We start from the raw sequence: 22,272 nt of genomic DNA, 5'->3' as shown, positions 1-22,272 counted from the left end.
TACCACAGTGGGCAGGGGAGGGGGAAGAGGGGTAACAACTATGAAAGCAGACACACTCACACAAAACTCATCTAAACTGTTTCCCTGGAACATTGCTATAATAATAAAGTTATGGCTACCTCTTTTTTTTATTGTTAAGAGTTGCCAAAACAGTTAATAACAGAAATCCACTGAAGCCGCAAGTTGTTTTCAGTTACCTGCACAAAGCTGCCCTGGCCATAGACTTCTTTTGAAACTGTTGGTCCACCTTGCCCATAAAAGGCCATGAAAGGAGAAGCCATTAGCGAGGCAAGGGCTGACAACCCTCCATGACTCTTACCTTGCAAGAAATGAGACTCCAAGAAGGAAGGACACAACACTTGGCACCTGAGTCCCCTTATTGCGATAAGTAACTGTCAGGTCCCCATCCACTCATTCAGAAGTCCTAACCTGCACCTCAGGCCCAGTACAACAGCATCTACAAAAACCCTAGATTGAGGCTGGTCCTCTTTTCCAAAATCCTGTCTCAAGTCCATCCACAATACAGTTTGAATAATTGGGAGACAGACCCTTGACTCAAGAGTAAGCCCTTCCTTTGGGGATGCAAAACCTTAGGCAAGCATTGTCTAGGTGGAGGACACACAATAACTACCTGGCAAATGGGTCAGGTCAAGGTGCAAGGAAAACAGAGGGAGGTGAAGGAGTGCTTCAAGGTGACAGCCAACACATGGCTGTGATTGCCAAGAGACTCGACTAGAAAGAAACAACCGTATGCATAACCTGAACTCTTTGAGCAGCAGGCAATAGTCAACAGTGCTCAAGGTATTGTTACTATTCATGACCTTCTTTGACTCTTATGTATCAGAACCTAGTGGTGGTTGGCTGTGAGGTACACCACTCTATTTCATCCCATCTGTCTTAGTTAGGGTTACATATGATGAAGCACCATGACCAAAAGCAAGTTGGGAAGGAAAGGACATATTGGGTTTACATTTTTGCATTGTAGTTCATCATCAAAGGCAGTCAGGACAGGAACTCCAACAAGGAGGGAACCTGGAGGCAGGAGCTGATGCAGAGGTCATGGAGGAGTGCTGCTTACTGGCTTGCCCATCATGGCTTGCTCAGCCTGCTTTCTTATAGAACTCAGGGCCATCAGCCCAGGGATGGCACCACCCACAGTGGGCTGGACCCTTTCCCATCAATCACCAATTAAGAAAATGCCCTTCAGGCTTGCCCCCAGCCCCGTTCTCAATTGAGGTCCCCTCCTCCTGAATAACTTTAGTCTGTGTCAAGTTAATATAAAACTATGCAGCATACCTTCCTTTTCCTTTTATGAGACATCATAAGATATGTTTCAATCAAATAGGAAAGTTAAAAAATGGAACCCATGGCCTGCAACCCACCAAAAAAAAAAAAGGGACAATGCACAGAGGAATCAGAGGCCAGCCAGAATGTAGGAAATAAACACTGCCTAACAAATCATATACTGTTTTTTTCTACCTTTCATCAAAGCATTGTGGACAATTAATATTTCATGTGTTCTATGAAGAAAGAGGTCGGAATTTGACCTGTAAAGTTTGAAACACACCTTCTTCATTTATGATTCACTAACATTATATTCAGATAACAGATACATTATTGTTCATGAAGGAACCAAAATTAAAGGGTGACTTCAGTCCAAGTAAATATGGAAAAGCTGCCAAACCCCATCTGCCTGACTCCCAGTGATCTCATCTGTTTTCGTCAAACAATATTAGGCTTCCTCAAATTAAGTTAATCTTTTGCCTAGTTATTAGGCTATTTGGATAATAAGAATGAAAACCATCTTAAGAGTATGCTAAAATGCTTGCTTGAGAAGAATTAGCAATAATTTATTTACTTTTGCTTTAGGAAATATTCTGGGTTCATAAAAGTTAAGAACAATTGGTTAACAGCACCATCACCCATAACTACCTGGCAAGTGGCTCAGTAAACACTGTTGAATTAATGAATAAATGGGAGATCTGATTGATCTGATCAGAGTAAGTAGGACTGTGAGTGCATGAAGTACAAATGCACACTGGCAAAGCCTTTCTGAGGACACTTTTGGCAGAATGAATGGTCACATTTCTGCCCTCCAGCAGATCTACTCACCCACCTCCTCTTCCATATCAATACACTTTACAGAGTAAATTAACTCCATGTTAGGGTAATACAGAGTTACTTTATTATGTGGCCCTTCCCTTCCCTGGGTAACCATCAAACAAAAATTATTCCAAATTAGTAGTAATTCAGTAGGTCTGTAGGGAACTGGTATTTTAACATAGTCGCTGGGTGATTTGGGATGAGAATAATTTTGAAGAACTATTCCATGCCTTCGTGTAGAACTTAACTTTCATGAGGGAGCCATCCACAGACTAGGCCCCATGGTTTTGACTAATTCCTTCTTGTTTACAAAGATGCATTGGCTATTCTAAAATCGCTCCACAGGCATGCATCCTGATCCCTTGTCCAGCACATACACCCTTTCCTTTCCTGCTTGCTCTTTCTTGCCTACCATCCTGAATTAACCTCCCCACTCACTGGCTTAGAGACATGGACACCCTTTGCTTTATCTTTGGAAAAATAACACCGTGGCAACTGGACGATTTAACTTGTGCTGGTCCTCAGATTCCTCAGACAAAAAAATAAGAATGAGAAATCAGCTCACTGTTATGGGGACCACTGGACCAGCTAGTCTGGTGTCCAGTAATGAGGGGATACAAGTGTCACTGGCACTTCCTGAAAAATGACAAATTGGAGAAAGGTTTAAAAATTCTAACCCACAGTGATCTAACAGTGAGATGTTCACAACCTTCATGGGTCTTGGGGCAAAAGCTCTTGGGAGATGCAAGCAAGGAATTTTTCAGAACAAAATGATCAACGTTTCCCAAATGATGTTTTCCCATGGGAACAGAGGCATCACTGGAGAGCTGAGTACCAGATCAGCCCCTGGCCTCTAGCAAGGGATAACAATGAATCCTGAAGACCCATAGAGAACGGGCATGACTACAGAGCCAAACACACAAGTATCAAAATCCATAGTTATTTATAAAGGAGCTAAGCTTTGCATGATTACAAGTAAACTACACATCTGAATTACAGAAGTGACTCAAACACATAAAAGCTCATAAAATAAAACATAAACAGAAGCATAAAAATAGGACAGTACATGGAACTTTGTGGTGGTTTGAATGAGAATATCCCCCATAGGCTCACATATTTGAATGTTTCATCCCCAGTTGGTAGAACTGTTTGAGAAGGATTAGGAGGTGTGGCCAGTCACATGAATAACAACATGGAGGAAACCCCCTCTTTCCTTCCACAAACTGTATTCTAATTTCAGCTAATTCTAGAACTGCACTTCTGTATTGATGAAACCAGCATATCACCAACTCTTCTGCCTCATCACTTAGAGACAAATGACTTATAAATTCTGAAGGGAATGCCTGGCCTTTTCCCAAGCCATTTAGTACCATCCACTGTAGTAGAACCTAAACATACCCCTCCAGGCCTGGATCCCTAGGTCACTGTCCCCGAAGAATTATAACACATGCATATAACAGGCCTCACAGGTTAACTCCTTGGCTGCTTGGCAAAAGCTAAAAATCTAAACATTTATCAGAAGAGAGATGTCAAATGAGTTCTTGTACATCAATTGCACAGAATCCATACAGCGACTGAAAAAGCATGAACTGGTCTGGGAAATCCCCAACTCACCATATTATTGGGGTTTTGAATACAAACTGCAATGGCATATGTACTCCTTCATTCCACTTCTGTACAAGGAAAGTACACATGCAGAATTACATCATAAAAACCTGCAAACGTTCTGGGATGGTCCTAAGAAATTGGGAACAGTTGTTTCTGAGCTGGGTGGGATCCAATCAGAAACACTTGCTTTTCCTTTCCTGTTTAACTGCTTAGTGTGTTAATGTGTCAATGTATTAATGTACCAGTTATCTAGCTAAAGTTAAAAATGCAATACAACTACGCTAAGGAAGTGAGTGAAGACAGCCAGGAAAGAAAATTAAAAGACAAAAATGTCCCAAGAAACAATGGAAGGTGGCTAGTCAGTTTGGGGATCCAAGTCCCCCCACATCCACTTATTCACACAACTGAGTAACTGAGAAAGACCTTTGACATGCATTCACCAGCATGCCAACATCTGAGTTAGATTTTCTTGGTCATTATGGGCTGTTTGGCTTTGGTTCTTATGTCATCATTCTAGAAGTTTCAAAGTAGAAAGGGAGCAAAGGGTCAGAGAAAAAGTACGCCCTCCCAGCTACACAGCACACATTTCCCACACCAGAAGTGGCTGACTGGGACAGATGTTCACGCTTGGCTCTGAAAGGTGAGGCTTTCACTTCCTCTGTAGAAGGTGTCTTTCTATTCCTTTCCTTCTTCTGGGGTAAGAGGTTGTCCAGCTTCAGCCTGCATGGGGTGGGAGTGGAGTCTCAATGGAGCCTAGGCCCACAGTTAGAACTACGGCATCTATGGGCTAGTAGGTTGGAACATTTAGCTCTGTCCCCATCTCTGCCATTTACTAGTTCTGGGATGCTAAACACATCAAGAAAAACCCTCAGTGTCACCATTTTCTCATGACACAAAATGCAGCTCTGACATCGCAGAGTAAGAGGTCAGCTCCTGGCTGCAAGTAAATGCTTCTGCATAGTTTGTGCTTTCTGCTTTGATAAGGAGGATAGTCTTTGTAACTCATCACCACTAGATAAGGCCCCAGAATCTGCATTTTAACCACTTCTTCCCTGATCCATTGGCTCTCGAGGAATACTCATTTCGCCTCAGGGTCACTCAAAGCCACCAGGCAGCTTTTGTGGCTGTTTCATCCAGTTAGCAACACCAGGTTTCAGCTTCCTCTATGTTGTGCTAATGGTCGAGAGGTTTCGCCCACAATGGCTGAGGGCCAACTCCTCTAGGAAGCCTGAGATTCACAGCCTGCACCCATCCCTCAGGTATACATCTCCGTGAAAGGCCTAAGCACAATGTGAGGAAGCAGCAGGCAGCACCTCAGAATGAAGGGCCTTCAAAGCACAGCACAGTTATTACATCATTACGTCACCACCAGTGCGCTAGCTCACGTGAAAAGCACAATGTCTCATTCTCTGATGAGAAAGCTCATTGCATTTTGCATAGCTCATGTATCATATACAGTATCTGCATTTTGTGTGTTTCATACGTATTATGTACAGTGTTCCCCGTCAGATCAAACGTTTTGACTCTGGTACCATTTTGTCTAAACGTCACTTGATTCTAAACGAAAGCATTAGCACAAAGTTCTAATTCATCGTCTCACTCTGTCATCCCAACTGAGTAGAAAAAGGCAGGGACCTCAGTGTTAGCTTGGGGACACCCGCTGGAGGACTTAGCAGGAACACAACTGCCACAGCTGGCTTAGACTACATGTTAATGACCCATTATTGTTTTCCCTGGAGTTAACACATGGTACCAGAAGGTTGCTGGAGTTTCCTAGGTTCCTCGGGAGGCCAACGCCTGATACCTCAATGTTAATGCCAAGCTGTGTGCTGTGCTCAGAGCTCCTCTTACACTGTCTTTGGAACCATCACCTCTCCACTGTGCAGTGTTCTTTGCTTCAGCTCCTTGTCTCCATCCTTTCCCAAGGCTAATACCTGGTACATAACCACAATGTCCAAAAAGACCCAAAAAAGTTCGTAATTTTGCACTAAAGAATTTTATGTATCTACTAAGGGCAAAATAGTTGAATAAATAGAGGTATTACACCTTAATATCAAGCTGAAAAAAGTAAAAATAGTGCAATACAAGTGCTAAGATGGAGACAAAAAAAGAGGCAGAGGAAGGGGCAGTAACCAAACTAAGTATGTATGAAAATATAAGTGAACTTGCTACTTTGCATGCTTAAAAAATATCCATATCAGTCATGTAAACACTTGGACAGAGAGAAGTAAGCCAATAGTAACAGATTTCATAAAAACACAGTACAACTGTTCACTTCTGCAAAGGGAGATGATGAGTAAGTTCTTTCTTTCCAGTTTAAAGTTTCTCCTGTAAGCCTAAGTTATGATTCTAACCAGACAAACACAAATGAGGCAAACCACTTGCAGTCTCTAGTACCTGGGAACAGAGATAACTATGTTCCTTATAGTCCATAGCACCTTATTATAGCAAAGAGAAACTATTAAGCATGTTTCTTTCTTCTTTCATGTCTATCTCATAGAACTCTGGAAAAGGAAGATCACACAGAGTCACTTAGGAAGGTCCTCAGCAGGACTTGTGGAAATCTTGACTTCTCCCAAAATGCCCCGAGGCCACTATCAGAACTCAAGACACTGAACTCTCTGGTCTGTTCTTGAGTCTACTGTAGTCCATTTATTCCAATAGAATATTCTGGAATTGTGGTACCTTAAGTTTCCCCTTCCCTTGGAAGATGAGGATAATCGGAAGACAGCATGAAGACAGATGAGGTAGATGGATGAGGAGGGAAGGCTACACACTTCAGTCATTACAAAGACCAGGAATTCCCTTGTGTACACAGGGTACTGTATGTCTACACAGCACCACTCTCTTGCCTACCATGAACATCCCTGCAAACATGGGAGCTAAGACAATGGAAACAGAGGTAAAAGTATTCTGCACCCTACTACAGAGATTAGAGAGATGGGTAGATAGATAGGTAGATAGATAGATAGATAGATAGATAATAGATAATAGATATCATATAATAATATAGATAGATGATAGATAGATAATAGATATCATATAATAATATAGATAGATAACAGATAATAGATAATAGATATATAATAATATTGATAGATAGATAGATAGATAGATAGATAGATAGATAGATAGATAGGAATATAATATATAATATAATAGATATCATATAATAATACAGATAGATAGACAGATAGATAGATAGATAGATAGATAGATAGATAGATAGATAGATAGAGTTTAAATGGAGCTATCCAATATGGGGATATAATGCCTCTCCAAGAAACAATAGACTATCAAACAAAAAGCCCAGCATTTGTTACGGTATACTTCCCTTGAAATTGATGGTCAGAGACCCCCAAACCAATACAGTCTATTAACATTGCTCTTGGTTATTCTCCACAACTTGATACTAAGACATTATTGCTGAAGACACCACATACGTGAGTCATGGTACATGGAAGAATTGCGCTGGCACTGATCTGGAAACATCACCCCCACTGGCTAGCCTTCATAGTGTTAGAAGGAACCATGCACACTACTGAGGAAAAGAAGGAAAGTAATCAGTGGTCTTACTCAATTACAAACCCCAAAAGCTACAACGATGATCAGCCTGTCACGATCTGCCCTTTGGTGCAGTAGTGGTACAAATGTTAAGGGAGTAACTGACCACTTTCTGATCAGATTCACCATCTGCTCCACAAGATTGAACTCATGAATGGTATGATTAACTGAGCCAAGAACCCAAGGCTAAATTACAGGCCCTGGGGCAGAAATGACTACTATTATTCTTCAAAGTGACCATGTCATCAATCCATAAATACTTATCTTTATACCCAAACTTTAGTATCGCTCTCTACTCTCATCATGATTAATAAAGAGATTCATAACTGATCAAAGTGCGGAGAATAAGAGACTGTGGAGTGTTCAGCCCTAAATGATGGGACATCTGTATCGTACCACATCCTGCCAAGGTTCCAGGATCATCCAGGGTAGAGAGAACAGGAAGATTTTAAGAGCCAAAGGCTGTGGAGAAAGGCTGCAAATGAGGTTTTCTGGACATGATAGGGGCTGTGGCACATGAGAATTCCCAGTGACTGAGACTGCACAAGCAAGACCTGCCCAAGATCAAGCCAGTCAAAATGCCATCGTGGATAGGGAAGAGACCCACAACGTTCCACTGCTAGCTAGGGGTCTATTGGCAATGGACGGATCCTGCAGAGGAGAGAGCCACTGCCCTGACAACTTGCCCATTACCCAGTGGCTGTCCCTGCACATCCTGGCAGCAGTAGGTGAACTCTGAGAGATTTTTTTTTTTAAAAAAAAAAGAGTACACAAAGTTGGAAGGGAAAATTCGTGGTGTAGGAGATATGGGAGAAGGAGAGAAAGGAACTTGGGGCCAGATTTGATCAAAGTACACTATGTATATGAAATTCTCAAAAAATACAGTTTTTAAAAGGAAAAAATAGATATTAATGTTTGAGGTGTCAGCCAAGCTAACTGCCCTAATCTGCTCATCACACATGCCATACACTTCACACTATAGCATATAGTATCTTACACTACACAAAGATATTATTTATCAATTAAAATTAATAGTTTAGAAACAGTAACAGAAATTTGGTCTCTCACAGTGAAGGACCAGGAGTCAAAAATGAAGGTGCTGGTCCGAAGCTCCACATCTGAAGCTCCCTCTGAGGAAGAGCCCCCTCGCATCTCTCAGCTCCAGCTGCTCCAGGTGTTTTGCCCCTGCTTCTTTGGGCCATGGCCCTATTTTCTGTGTCTATCTATTCTTCTTCACATAAAGATACTTACTGGTCATCTTAGATTTGGGGCCACCCTAACCCAATATGACCTCTTTTGGATTGAACAATATCTGCAAAGACTATTTCTAAATAAGACAATACTTTCTGAGGTCCTGAGTATATACGAACTTTTGGGGAACCTCCACCCCCAGGTGTCCTGCTGTGTTCTGACCCAAAAGAATATTTCTGGAGCACATATCCTAAACCCTGGCCTGAGTTTCAAGTGTTCCCACACGATGCCACCCTACATATTCCCTCATGTCCGCCTTCTAGGGGCAGGTTCCTTCACTAAAATGAAATAACAAAAATAGAACACGCAACACTGAACGATTTGTGGGAACTACACACCACAGAAAGTTCCTGGGGCAAGTGTCAAGTGAGAGCCAGGGGCCTTGGGTACTGCAGCCCCTGGCCAGGGTGGAAGGAAAGACCTGGGCTAGAGCCAACAGCAGGCGCCACCAGACGGCATTCCAGACAAGTGTGAGGGCACCAGGGCTGGGGGCAGGAGACTTCGGGGCTGCTTCAAAGACGAGCGGGAGAGCAGAGATTTAATTTGGGAAGAAAAAAAAAATTTAATAGGAACCAAAATGATAAAATTTGGGTTTAAAGACTCCTCTGGCAGAGGAGGGCTAGACGAGTGTGGAGCCTGGAAAAACCAAGTGTTGAGACGTCTTGACAAAATACGCCCATGTGCATGCAGAGCGCATAGGCATCGTGTTTGCATCTTCTCTGCCACAGCGTCTTAACAACTTGCCTCCGAGAATGCACCAAAATGTGCGGATCTGCTGGCAGCCTCAGCCCCTCCCACCTCCCTTCCTGGTGGCTCCCGTGCCAGTCCTGTGCACACGTGCTTCGGTTTCCCTCCTGACGCCCACCTGTGTTCCAGCCAAGAGCCAGATGGAAAGAGGGGTGAAAGAGAGAGAAATGAAGGTGCCTGCAGCAGCAGCCACCAGAGAAAGCGGCCCCAGGCAACTCACCTTTGCATCGCTCACAGCAGGCACCCCTCTGCTTGATGGCCAGCGCACAGTCCCGTGACAGCACAGGGCACTTCTCTCTCTTGCAAGTCACCTCTTTGTTCTAGACAAAAAGAGACAAGGGACATCGGGATCAACTCCACTCGGAATACAAACCCACAGCTGCAGTTGCCTCTCCCTACCCTGCCTTCAATTTGGCAAGAAAACTCCGAGATAGCTGATGGAATTTTTCTTTCCCTGGAACAGAACTGTCCCCCAGGAATACCGGACTTTAAGAAAAGTTGCGTGCTTTCAGAGATGAGGGAGGGTGAAAGGCTCCAACTTTAAATGCCAGCCTCGCCCAGATAACCCCATGCTGAGGAAGAAGCTTTCCCCAGCTCCACCCTAAGGTTTCTTTTTAGTATACACTCCAGAAATGATAATATTTGTGTAAATCATATTTTGCCCATTGGCTACCTGGGCCAAGATTGCATCGTGAGAACAAAAATATTTTCTCACGGCTGTCCAACAAGCCTTAATAGTAGAGTGCATTAAAATGCACCAATCCAAAGTTCCAACTCAAATAACGACAAAGTTGAGCTTTGAATCGGTTCAGTAAGAGAAAAAATAATATTCCACATGCCAAGCAGAGACACAGTCCTCAGTGTTTTATAGCTGTGGGACAGCTGTATTACATTAGCACTTATGCTAATGAAAGTGTGGTAAGCATTTGCATCTTTGGTTTCATCCCGAAAGGTTAGCTGTTAAAATGTCTTAGAGGAGACCTGAACAGGACTGTGTGCTTTGACTCCACAGAAAGCAGAGAAGTGCTCTTCTGATCGCAAAACCTGACCAACCAAACGAGATTTGGGCTGTAACAAAGGCTTATGATAGGCTATGTACTGTGGCTCCCATTCTGATTTAAATCCTATGTGAGACATTTTACAGATAAGAAAACCAAAGCTCAACTCACTGAGGGTAGCTGGCCTTCCAGTCCTGAAGCAGCTTCAGTGGCCCCAGGGAGAATCACTCTGAAGCCACAAATGTGCACCACCCATGCCCTAGCCTGACTTCAGGCTGTGGCTACTTATAACCTTCATTTCCCGATGGGTGACAAGTTGGGGAACCACAATCCTGGCTCTGCTCGGCTTGGAACATGCCTACAGCTCTCTTCAGAAGAGGCCAGGAAAATGTACTCTGGCAACCTTAGGAAGAGGCATGTGTTCTCAGTGGACTTCAAGAGTGTAGTTCAAGAGTGGAGGGAAGGTCTCCCCAGCTCTGGTCTAGGACCCTGGAGAAGTGTGCCTGTGAGTATGTGAGGAGCAAACTGAGGGTGTGAGGTGTGCATGCAGGTGCACATTAGAATCTGAGAGCCCAAGACAAGCTCATCTCCCAAGTGCAGACCCTGGGCAGTTTAAGAGAAAATGCACCCTCTTTGTGTTGCTCCCCAAATTCCTTTATGCTCTGGAGTTCACAAAACACTCTCAGTGTCTCACTGAAAACTGCCTAGATTGTCATCCTTCCAAGGAGTCCTCGAATCCTATGCCCTCAAATCTCCATCACAGTCCTCCTACAGCGGGTGAGAGGGGGCAGGCAGGACTGGACCCGCTTCCCAACAGTTTCACTTCCATGTACGTCTTGCCATTGGCCTGCTCTGTTGCCTTGCTAGGCCACCTGAGGCCTACCATGGCCAGTGCTAATATTCCCAAGGTTGTCCCAAGTCCGGTGGACATACCCAAGAGCGCACACCTTGGCCCCATCCTGCAAGGGCTGTTGCTGGGTTTGTTTTGGTTTGGGTTTGTTTGGTTTTCTTTTCTCTTTTTTTTTTTTTTTGATTGAAGGATGGGGGGTGTGGTTATCATGCAATGCAGTGTCTAGTCTCTCTCTCCCTCCTTGTTTCCTTCTCTTTCCCTTGCTCCTGCCCTCCCCCCCATTCCTTTCTCTTCTTTCCCTTGATTTTCCCACTGTCTGCTGTGCGGTAATTACTCCCACAGAGTTGACTGCGTTCATTCACTCCCTCATTCAGATCCTGTGATACAGCAGTCTCCTCTCTTCACTGTACATCAGAACTCGCCCATCACTGCCGAGGAGTTCCTAACAAAAGATGGGTCTGCCTCCCACCTACTGCAGCACGGATCCGAATAGCATAAGAAGGCCCTGGTTGATGAAGCACAGCTGTGAGAGTGTCCTTGTCCCCAGTGAAGAGGAGGCCGATGAAGGAGCTGTCTAGGGCTGCAGAGACAACGGGCCAGGTGCTCTGGCTTCAAGCCCTCCAATAGTGTTCTTTTTTTTCTTTCTTTCTTTTCTTCCCAATGATGATGGTTTCCAAAGTAACTATATCACAGCACACATTATTGATTATTAAATTCCAAACATAGCATAGTTAGAATCACAATGCAAAATAAAGAGGTGTATTTTTTACATTTTAATTAAATCCCACTGAAAGCAACAAGAGTAACTATCAGACATGTATGTATGTGTACACTGTTTGACACACTGGCTGTTAGTTCACTTGCAAAGCATGGACCCTATTTTAACCCCGACTCCCTCATCCCAGGAAGACTATAACTGTCACAAGCAGAGTTTCTGTCTCACGCATATGTAACAGTTCAGCAAACCTGGCCATAGCCTAGAGAAAGGTCCCTAAGAGCATGTCCTCTCTGTAAGGAGGAGTCTCAGGCAGAGCTCAAACTTGTAGGACAGTCAGAGAGATGGGGAGGAGCAATCTGAGATCTGGTAAGAAGGCGTACACTCTTAAGAACTTCTAGCAAAATTAGAAAGCTGGGAGACAGTTAAAACCCATAACAGGATCCCAAGATTCATAATAAACAGCTTGTAATTGTAACCCACCATGCACGATATTCCAGGCAAATGATTTGTACAGTCACATCTGGATTTTTTAAACTGCATACACAGACAGACACACACACACCTAAACTCTAGGTATATATTGAGGGAGATAAAATTTCCTTTCTGTTTACTCTTAGAATTTTCTATGTCCTCTCAGGGGTCACATTGGAGCTGCCAGATCAGATCACCTCTCTGGAGTCTGATCGGAGCCTGGTTGGTGTGGATGTGAAGATGTACGTAGAATTCCAGGCCCTCAAGGAAAAAATAATAATAAAGCTCTGAGAACACTATGAGAAGCTGCTTCCTCATCCCCTTAACTGATTCTAACAGCTACATGGGAAATTCAGACACAGGTAATTAACACTGTTTGCCTGGCTTCCTGGACTTAGACAAGACACAAAATCCTGTATCCTGGGGCCAGTGGCTCCGGTGAGGAGTGGCATACATAAGGCCCCATTTAAAGACGCTCTCAGCCCCACAGCACTACAAATCATAGCTGCGGCCAGAGTTTTAATTCAGCAAACACTTTGTACTCTTTTTTTTTTTTTTTTTTTTTTAGTTTTTCGAGACAGGGTTTCTCTGTGTAGCTTTGTGTCTTTCCTGGATCTCGCTCTGTAGACCAGGCTGGCCTCGAACTCACAGAGATCCGCCTGCCTCTGCCTCCCAAGTGCTGGGATAAAAGGCGAGTGCCACCATCACCCGGCTACACTTTGTGCTATTGATTCACGTACACCAGGCACTTTCTCTGATAGGTTTAGACTCTGAGCTATGTAAGAATAGTAAGTGCAGTCTTCTACACAAAACTTCACATCAGCCTGATTTCACAGATAAAGAAATCAGGGTGGAACACACTCCCAGGGTCAACAAACACAAGTGAGAGGTCTAGGCACTAAGAGATCTCTATCATGTAAACAGCTTGGAAGGATAGCCCATTATGTGACTGTAGACACTTTGGTACATCCTGGGTATTCAGGAAACAGAGTGGAGGAAATTAGCATCCCTGCCTGGGTCCTCCTCACAGCTTTCCATGTGTGAAATGAGGCTCTACTTCAGCAGAATCACTCCAAGGACCTGCCTCAGAGTCCTGGGACATCTACAGACACCAGCTGCTCGGAGGTGACAAGAAATGTAGGTCCAGTCAGATATAAACAGGGCCAGCCTGAAAGAAAGACTGTCACCCTCTGTTTTCCACCAATTCCAGGTGGGGTTGGAGACTCACCATTCCAAGCAAGCAGAGACAATCGCCAAAACGCCACATTCGCACAAGAAAATGGCCGGAATATAACCTTACCAACATGTAAGAGCATACACTCACAGCCCTTTGCTTTCTCATCCTGTCTCCGTGTTTACCGTTTCCAGTGTCAGCCAGCTGGGGAGTCAGACCTGCATCATTCCTATCTCCTTTTAGAAAGAAGGGGCATAGACACCTTAACACCCACAAACACATCAAAAAAATAAGTAAATAGAATCATAGCCTTGGGATGCACCTTTAACAAGTTGTCAACATGCAAAAAGAAAAAGGGGGGGTATAGAGAGTAAAAAATGAAGAAAAAAATTTACATGTCTGGCAAGAAAACTCCATAAGGACACCGGCCAAACCACAGCTCCAGCCGCAGCCAAGTTCAGACAGGATGACAGCAGCCTGCTTGCTGAGTCTGACACTTGCCGCCAGATGGCAGCACGGAGCGCCCTGGCCTTAGGCGCGGCGGCCTGGAGCCTGATTCCTGCTTGCAGAGCTGCCTCCTGTCTGAGAGTGGGATAATGAGAACAGAAGACAACAAAACGCCGATGTGAAATATTTCTAGTTGATTCCACACATTGCAAAAGAGAATGTCATGGAGATGTTCTTGAATATTTCCACAAATGTCTTTAAAGATATTTTTTTTTCTCAGAACTTTTTCCAGAACCAGTCCCATTATAGAATGCAGAAACTATTACCTGGTTTTCTTAATCTATGCTTTAAAAAAAAAAAAAAAAAAAAAACCACTATTAACAATAATGTGGAGACAGAAACTCAGCATCCAATACAGTGACAGTGGTGAGGGCAGGGCCATCTGCTGACAGACATGAACAGTATCACAAGTGTCCCGCAATATGGCTGATGTGTCACTTGGTCAGCCACACTAGAGATAGGTCAGGCTGCAAACATCTCTTCTCCTGGCATCAGTTCCCTCTGTTTTGGCCCCTGTGACAGCAAGGTCAAACAGCTGGCCCTCAGAAAATATGCAAATTCAAACAGCCAGACCCTTTTCCAGAAGACCAGGAACGCTTCTAAGTTATGATTCTGTTTTGTTTTTTTTCTGCCCAAATGAACACTGCTCAATATGTTAATAGAGCACATGGGCCAAGGAGTACTATGAGAGAGGGTAAAGGGCAGAGGGGGCTCTCTCCTAAGTTAGGAGTCCTTCCTTCCTTCCTTCCTTCCGCCCACCTCTCCCTCCTACATATACACACGCTGCCTCTGCCATTTCATGGTGGTAACCTAATTTGGGGAAGGAACCGATAGAAAGGCCTTCATAAATCCCCCATCCAAATGCAAACCCCCACGGGAGTAGAAGCATATCCACCCCAGTGGGCCGTTCCTTTTATCATCAGTTGTTAGAGGGAAGCACTTGCCCATCATCATCCCAACAACGAGAGATGAACAGGGTCAGCCATGGCTCACTCCACTCCATTCTGTGGACCAGGGACAAACACAGCCGCAAGACTCCTATCTCCAGGAACAGGATGTTGGGAAGAATTCCACTTGGAGTCAAAGCCGTGGAAATTGCTAAGGCTCATGGGGCTTCCTGACCCTTCCTCAGGTCTCTAAAGCACACACAGTGGTGTTTCATATCGACAGTCTCAAAAGCGCTCAGACAGGAATTTGTTCTTAGGAATATGGACATTTTATGTTGAGTTTTCCAAGGAAGGGAGACCAGGAGAAACTGATCCAACATCAATGAACATATTCTCATCAGAATTTCTAGTCTCCCCATGCATGAAGTTAAATGGCTCAATTTTTCCTTGAAGTACCCCATTCTAACCCAATCCAAGCCCCCAAAGAGCCAAAGGGGATGTTATGGTACTTTTAAACATAAGTCCCAGTTTCTCGAAGGCAATATTATACTACTTCTCATAAACAGAAGAATAATACTTAATGTTTACATAGCACCTTTCTTCTGAAGAACTCTGCAGACATTAGTTCATTAATCCTCATAGGTTTCTCAAGTTTTTCAGAGGGAGAAATGGTCCACAGTGAACTGAAGTGTCTCGGGCCCCTCAAAGAACTGGCAAGCAGTTTAGTTGAGAACTCAGTATGATTCCCAGGCCTGGATTAAGAGTCCAGGCAGGAAGGTTAGTTGCTAAGACACAGCATTAAAATTTATAGGTATGTCGTATTAGAATTAGGTTAAGTCTGACACAACCTTGAGGTTTTAGAACTAGATTAACATGTAGTCGAGCTACTTTGGGAATTTTCCAGGAAGCCCAGCCACCTGGGTCAGAGAGGTGAGGTCCTAAGCCTGTGCTGGTGTAAGGCAACCATGGAAGGGTTTGGCCAGGACTTGGAAAGAATGGAGACCTCACACCTCATGTGGAGCTTCAGAGGTTCTTGAATGCAGAGCTTTAGACACAGATTGAAGGAAGAAGGGTTTGAGTGGTACCCAAAGACCCAAAGGAAGTAGGTTGTTTGAATGACAGGAAATAATGGCTTCCTCTGTGGAAACTGTGGGCAAGAGATCCTTTGTAAGAGAGCATGAGCGACACCTGAGACAAGCTAGTGCCAGCTTACAGCTGCTTTAGCCCATCTCCTCGAGACAAAACTGCTCAGGGAAATCCGACTGATTTCCAAGGGCAAGCATGGTGTGCTGATATAGCCCACTGGTTGCCAATGGCAATGCTAAATTTGATTCATGACTTATTATTTTAGTTACATTTTCACTTGCTTGTTCTTCATTATTGACAGTAAAATTGACTTCCCCATAACTCTTATACAGAAAGAGCTGGAAGAAAAAAGTAAAAGGCAGATTGCCTGCCACACAGCCCAAGGGTACACAAATATAAGACTTTGGGTTATGTCTCAGTTCAATGGACCTTGGGTGAAAAGGAAAAGACTAGCAAGACCATCCCTAATGTGAAGAGAGTGAGGCTGAAAGGTCCTCAAAGAGCAGCATGGTTCCCCAGGACTTCCCAGCTCAAACTCAGTCAGGAAATGGAGGGGAGGGTGACTGTGGCCCTCACACTTTGGACCTCCAGCTTATATCCAAGGGCAGTAATTCCAGATTTTTCTCCACCCCTAACCTGAAATGCTTATGCAAATTCCTTCAGTAGCCAAGGTCACAAACCATCCCCGCCTATCTCTAGTCAAATGGTGAATGGCACAGAGTTTCCAGGCAAGAGGCTGACCTGTGACTTATCACAGGACCCCACATTTCTAGAAAAACTATAATCCAGACTATGTGTTTGGCCCCTTTACCCTTGCAACAAGCCTTGGAAAGGCATTGGTACTTCTTCAGTTTTGTGAGGAAGAAATTTTGAGCACAGAGAAGTGAAATAATCCACCAAGCTTGCACAGTGAGCAAGGGTAGAGGCTCCTTCCCAGGATTCTCTGCTAGCAAAGTATGACTTAATCACTACAATTCACAGCTTGGTCTAGGGCTTAGATGAGCCATTTTTCCTAGCAGCTAAGAATTTAAATATTTGCCTTCATCAAGCATTCCCCACTTTCAGACCATTATAAACCTTGGTGTTTTATGGTTTCATTTTGAACACCAGTTAAAAAAATTGAATTTTAGAAAAGACAAATTAAATCTCTGACTTAAAAACAAGGCCCAGCTTCTAAGTGCCTGGTCAACATCATTTGCAAGATGGATCAGAACCTGCACTCAACCCTTTCAAGTCCATTTCTCCCTCAATTCGTACTTGAGGGCGTACTTTCCCAGGAGTCTTGCAGCATCCCAGAGCCATAATTCTGCAGACTTTGTGTTCACATGTCTTGTAAGAACATCGTGCAATCCATTGTACTACATCTGGGAGTGTTGTTCTTTCTTCCCCGTCTAGGCTCAGTGAATTTACCCCAGAGACCTGGACCCTGGCAAACGAGGCCTCCTCCGGCCCAGCTCACAGTACAAACTCGGGACAAAGCTGCCCTTGAAGCCAGACCATTTAAAAGGCTTTATGAAGCCCACTGGGGCCCCCGATTATTTTGCAACAAGTCATATCCCATGAAGAAATTCACTTCTCTGCAACCCAGAACAGAAGGAGATTAAAAGGGAAAGGCAGGAGGGGGGAGAGCAAGGAGTAAGGACCCTGCTGTTCCGTCTGGCCAGAATCGTGTCTTTTAGTACCCACATCCTCTACAAAGACGGTGTGCTGATGATATATGGCCCTCATACATCACGGAATGACAGTGTTCTCCCAATACTGTACCTTGAAAATATGACACGTGCCAGCAGAAGCAACAGGGGATTAATAAGGAGGCTCTCTTTATGTTCGAGTTCCCTAACATTTCAATTTTTTTTAACGGACTGGAGTTTGTTGGAGGGATTGTTTGGGGTCCTAGTCGGGTTTAAGGGTTCAGGTCTGGCGTTTAGTTTTTCCTTTCCAAGGAACTCTTAGAACAAAGGAACATGGGCTCCAGTACAGCTGTGATTTAAAACAGGGCAGTGTCAAACAGCTTCTCGTTCTGTTTAATCATATTTTGAAAAAGAACCAAAACATTAGAGATGGCAGAACACAAAAGAAACAACCACCAAATAAAAATAGTAGCCCAAAGAAAGTAACAGAGCCTGTCTTTTATTATACAGTACGTCGTTTAAGCAAAGGTTCCCGGCAGCCCCACGTTCACAAACCGAAACAGACTGGCTAGAGAGGCGTCAGGGACCGTGGCCGTGGGCCCTGTCACGGACACTGCTCTGCCACCACACTCGAAGCAGACTGCAAAACCAAAAGGTATGCCGTGCCCCTTCCACGGTGGACAGGAACCAAGCATGTGAAGAAAGGGGAAAAACATTGGCACCCTTCATTTATTTTGGCCAGATGCTCAAATCTCCCCCATCCCAAAGGCACTCCAACAACTGGGAAATGGAAGGAAGTGGGAGATGCACAGAATACTCCCCCAAAGACTCCTAACTTGGGAAGAAAGAATTTTCAAACTAGGGGTGAGGGGAGTGGACCCTGCAAAGGAATGTGGCTTCATGCACAAGTGGCCCTGGGGCCTCTCCTAACACCTCTGATTATTTTACACTGCTGGGCACCCTTCAGCACATGGTGATAATGAATTGGCTTCTTCCCCTGCCCCAAAAGAAAACAAAAAAGAGGGGGCTAGGAAATCCTAGGCATGGTCCTATGGCTTTCTCAGGATTTCCGTCACAGAGGAGATGATGGGCCGTATTGGGTGATCTGGTTCCAGCTATCAGCAGGATCGCAAAAGGCAAAGCATTCTTCTGTGAGGGCTAACAGGGGTATGGAGGGAGTGTACAGTGAGGGTGAAGACTTTGGGGTACAGAAAGATTGTAAGAGCCAGAGGATCTTGGAGTTTGCTGTGAGATTGTGTCTCCTAGCAATGTCAGAACCTTAACCCATAAAGTCACACCAACATGACTGCCTAAACAAGAACAATAACAGGAGACATGCTAATGTGGATGGGGAAAGCCCATGAAGCCTCAACCTACCCAAAAAACTACAGGCAACAAAGGGATCCTGAGAGCAGGACGGGTAGTCTTCCCCAGGGAGGAGTACACTGATCGGTTATCCAGTACCAAAGGGTCAGCCCTGGAAATGCACATGCTAGTAAGATTATACAGACTGAACAGACTGTATTCATGAATTAATGAATATGTAATACATGTTTGTAACAACAATTAGTGAAAAAAGAGGCCATGAATTTGAAAGAGAGCTGGGGAATAATATGAGGAGGTTTGAAAGGAGGAAACGACATAATTATATTACAGTCTCAAAATAACTGTAATAATAAAAAAGCAACTCCATAGGAAGCAGAAAATGTGACAATAAAGACGACAGTGACCACAGTACTTTAAAGGCCCCTTTCCCGAGTTACATATATCAGAAGCTGGGCTCTCTGGTATAAAAAGTCTATGAATTCAATGGACCCTTTCAATTATGTACATACGCTGTTATTAGAGAAGAAAAATGTGTTTAAAATATGGAAATGAAAAGTCTTAGATATGGTTGGCAAAGCCACCCTTCTAGGATTGAGCTCCTTGATGTTGGCACCTATCTCCTGAACCTAAGTCTCCAAGTATTCCCATCCCTGTGGGTCAATAGCCAGCCATGGGGCCGACTTTTTGAGGATCACCCAGGGAAAGCCTGAGCTCCATGGGAGTTACAAAAGTACCTGATCTTGACAAGCGAACAGAGCTGACATCCCCGGGAAATGGCAGGGTGGAGAAACCCATCTGTCATTTTGACAAAGTAACTCTCTGGTCACCAGTGAGACACTTTTAAAGACATCTGCACAATTGACCCCGACCACCAGCAATCACTGAGCCTTTCAAAGGTCCCCGTGGGACAGAAGGCCCAGTTGGTTGTGGCCTAGATGCTCGAGTCCTGCCTCTATGTCATTGTAAGGGCAATGTGGTGCCCCAGATGCTAGAAAGATCCCTGGCCCCAAGCTGCACAGAGTTGGCACTAACTCAGAGGATATGCAGTCAGTCTGAGTAACACCAGGCAGAAGAGCAAGAGGGCAGCTCAAAGTCCAGAAAACCCCAGCCTCAGACAGCCTCCCCATATGCGGGCCATTCTGAGCTAGAGTCACTCTGACTCATCCACTACAGCCATTAGCAGCGTGTTCTCTCCACTCAAGCTTTCCCAAGGGCACAGGCAGATGTCAGGAAGAACTGGAGAAACCACAGGCCTATTTCATGGGCTTAGAATGTAATTTTAATCTACTAGTTTCCATTTCCAAACTCTTTAAACCATCAGTAAGAGACAAATTAGCACATAATCCGTTTCTGAGATTAAAGGTGTTATGAAAAAATAGAAAAGGCTGGATACCTGTAAAGCATTCTTTGTGCAAACTCATTGCTGGAGGGATTCTTACGTACATCATTTTTAAAACCATCAACCCTGGTTATCATTCCCAACCATTCCTCTTGACAAAGCCTTACTCTCAAGGCAGGCTTCTCAGCCTTGACAGATCTACAGGCAAAGTCATCAGGAGAAAACAATCGGCCTTCAGAGCTGTGATGTTTTGGCTATAAGCATATTTTCCTGTGGATTAAACACTCCCACTGCATAATTCACTCTATCTTACTAAAGAAAAAAAAAAACATGAGTCTATTTAGCAAATATTTTTGAGGCCCTGCTGTGAGCCAGGCATTTTGCCAGGATTTGCTGGGAACAGAAAATATGAATCAGATACATCTTCTGCCCTAGAAGAGCTTACAGTCCAAGAAAGACAGGGCGGAGCATGAACGCAGCGAAAGTATCTCCAGTGCTGCCACAGAAGTGGTCAGCAGCCCTGCTCGCCCATCATGGAGGAATAGACATGACAACCAAATTCTACCGCCAAAACCTCTGAGATCACCCCAGGCATCCTGCTTCTTTAGACACTTCGTGGGCCATTGAATGAGCCTTTAAACTGTTCTATTATACAATTATCTCACTGATACAGAATGTGACCTCTATATGTCAGCCCTTTGGGACTCACAACCCACAAATGAACCTTCTTCCAGGCCAGCACAGCCCACTCCACCAAAGGAGCAGCAACCCAGCTCAGAATCACCTGTGCTATAGCAATTTGCTTTACAGATACATGGAGAAGTGAGGAGAGCTCATCACAGGCAATTGTTTTCTTATTGAAATTGCAATAATTAGCATGCTTTAACAGTATGTATACCTATAACATATTTTAAGTAAAATATAAGCTACAAACAAAGTGGATTTTAATTAACTTTTCAAAATCAACAATTATGAGCTGTAGCATGTACTTTTGAAATACATTTTTATAGGATGTTCCTTGGTTTATGATGGAATTATGCATCAATAAATACTCCAAATAGAAAATGCATTTACTACCATCATGATATTATAAGATGTAGTACAATAGTAGAGTGTTGGCTCCCCCCTCCCCCCGCCTTGTTATCTTGAAGCTGAATGGAAGGTCATTGCCCTAAAAAATTATCTATCATATATTACTAGCCCAGGAAAACATCCAAATTCAAGATATGAAATGTAGCTTCTACTGAACATATATTGGTTTTGTAAAGTAGAAAATTAATAAATGAAAAAAATATATATAAGTGAACCATCTGAAGCTGGAATCACCTACAATTTTTTCTTTCTATGTTACATAGATTGTTGTGACTACAAGAGTGTTTGTTAGAATAACACCTCATCTTTCAGTGCATTTCTACCACTTTCCCAGCATCAAGCATGATCACAAGTTAATGTGATCTGTAAGGAGAATTAGTAATCATGATGTAGAAGCAGCAGGGTTTACAGTAGAAAGGCAAGCTGCTCTTAATCTATTATTAAGGAAGATGATTATTTAGATCAAATTACTGAATCACAAGCATTAAGTATAAATGGCACAAACTTATTCATCAAATAGATATGGACTAATTGAGCTTACCACTAAGCTAGACACTGTGGGTACATGAGCCATCATGTCCTCATACAGCTGACATTCTAGCAGAGAAGACTTAAGGGAACAAATATTTACATGATACAGCAGGTACTGGGGAGGGCTCTGAAGAAAATAAATCAGGACAGAGGAAAAGAATGCCATTATGTGGAGGAGTAATTTTAAAACGTCCCTCTAAGATGGGAATATTTGCTCAGAGACCTTAGCAAAGAAATAAGATCGAGTAAGCATACAGGATACATTTGTTCCAGACACAGAACAGGACAGGTGCAAAATGCCCTGGACAAGGTGTCATGTGGGTTAAGTGAGGAACCAAGGAGGCAGCTGGACTAGGAAAGAAAGGGGATGAATTAAAAGATGGCATCCT

At 43.8% G+C, this 22,272-nt stretch overlaps 1 protein-coding gene across 3 annotated transcripts in view; it reads right to left on the bottom strand.

The window, feature by feature from the left end:
- Positions 1–22,272, bottom strand: part of Bmper (BMP binding endothelial regulator) — a 258,564-nt gene that overhangs the window by 217,397 nt on the left and 18,895 nt on the right. For all 3 annotated transcript variants that reach the window (XM_052754938.1, XM_052754927.1, XM_052754931.1), the window contains exon 3: positions 9,494–9,593. In XM_052754938.1, coding sequence (XP_052610898.1) covers positions 9,494–9,593 — 100 coding nt within the window. The remainder of the gene's footprint in view (positions 1–9,493; positions 9,594–22,272) is intronic.

This window comes from Peromyscus californicus, unplaced genomic scaffold (genome assembly GCF_007827085.1).
Source record: "Peromyscus californicus insignis strain IS unplaced genomic scaffold, ASM782708v3 Scaffold_11__1_contigs__length_118956290, whole genome shotgun sequence".
NCBI lineage: Eukaryota > Metazoa > Chordata > Mammalia > Rodentia > Cricetidae > Peromyscus > Peromyscus californicus.
This window is presented reverse-complemented; position numbering and strand designations above follow the sequence as displayed.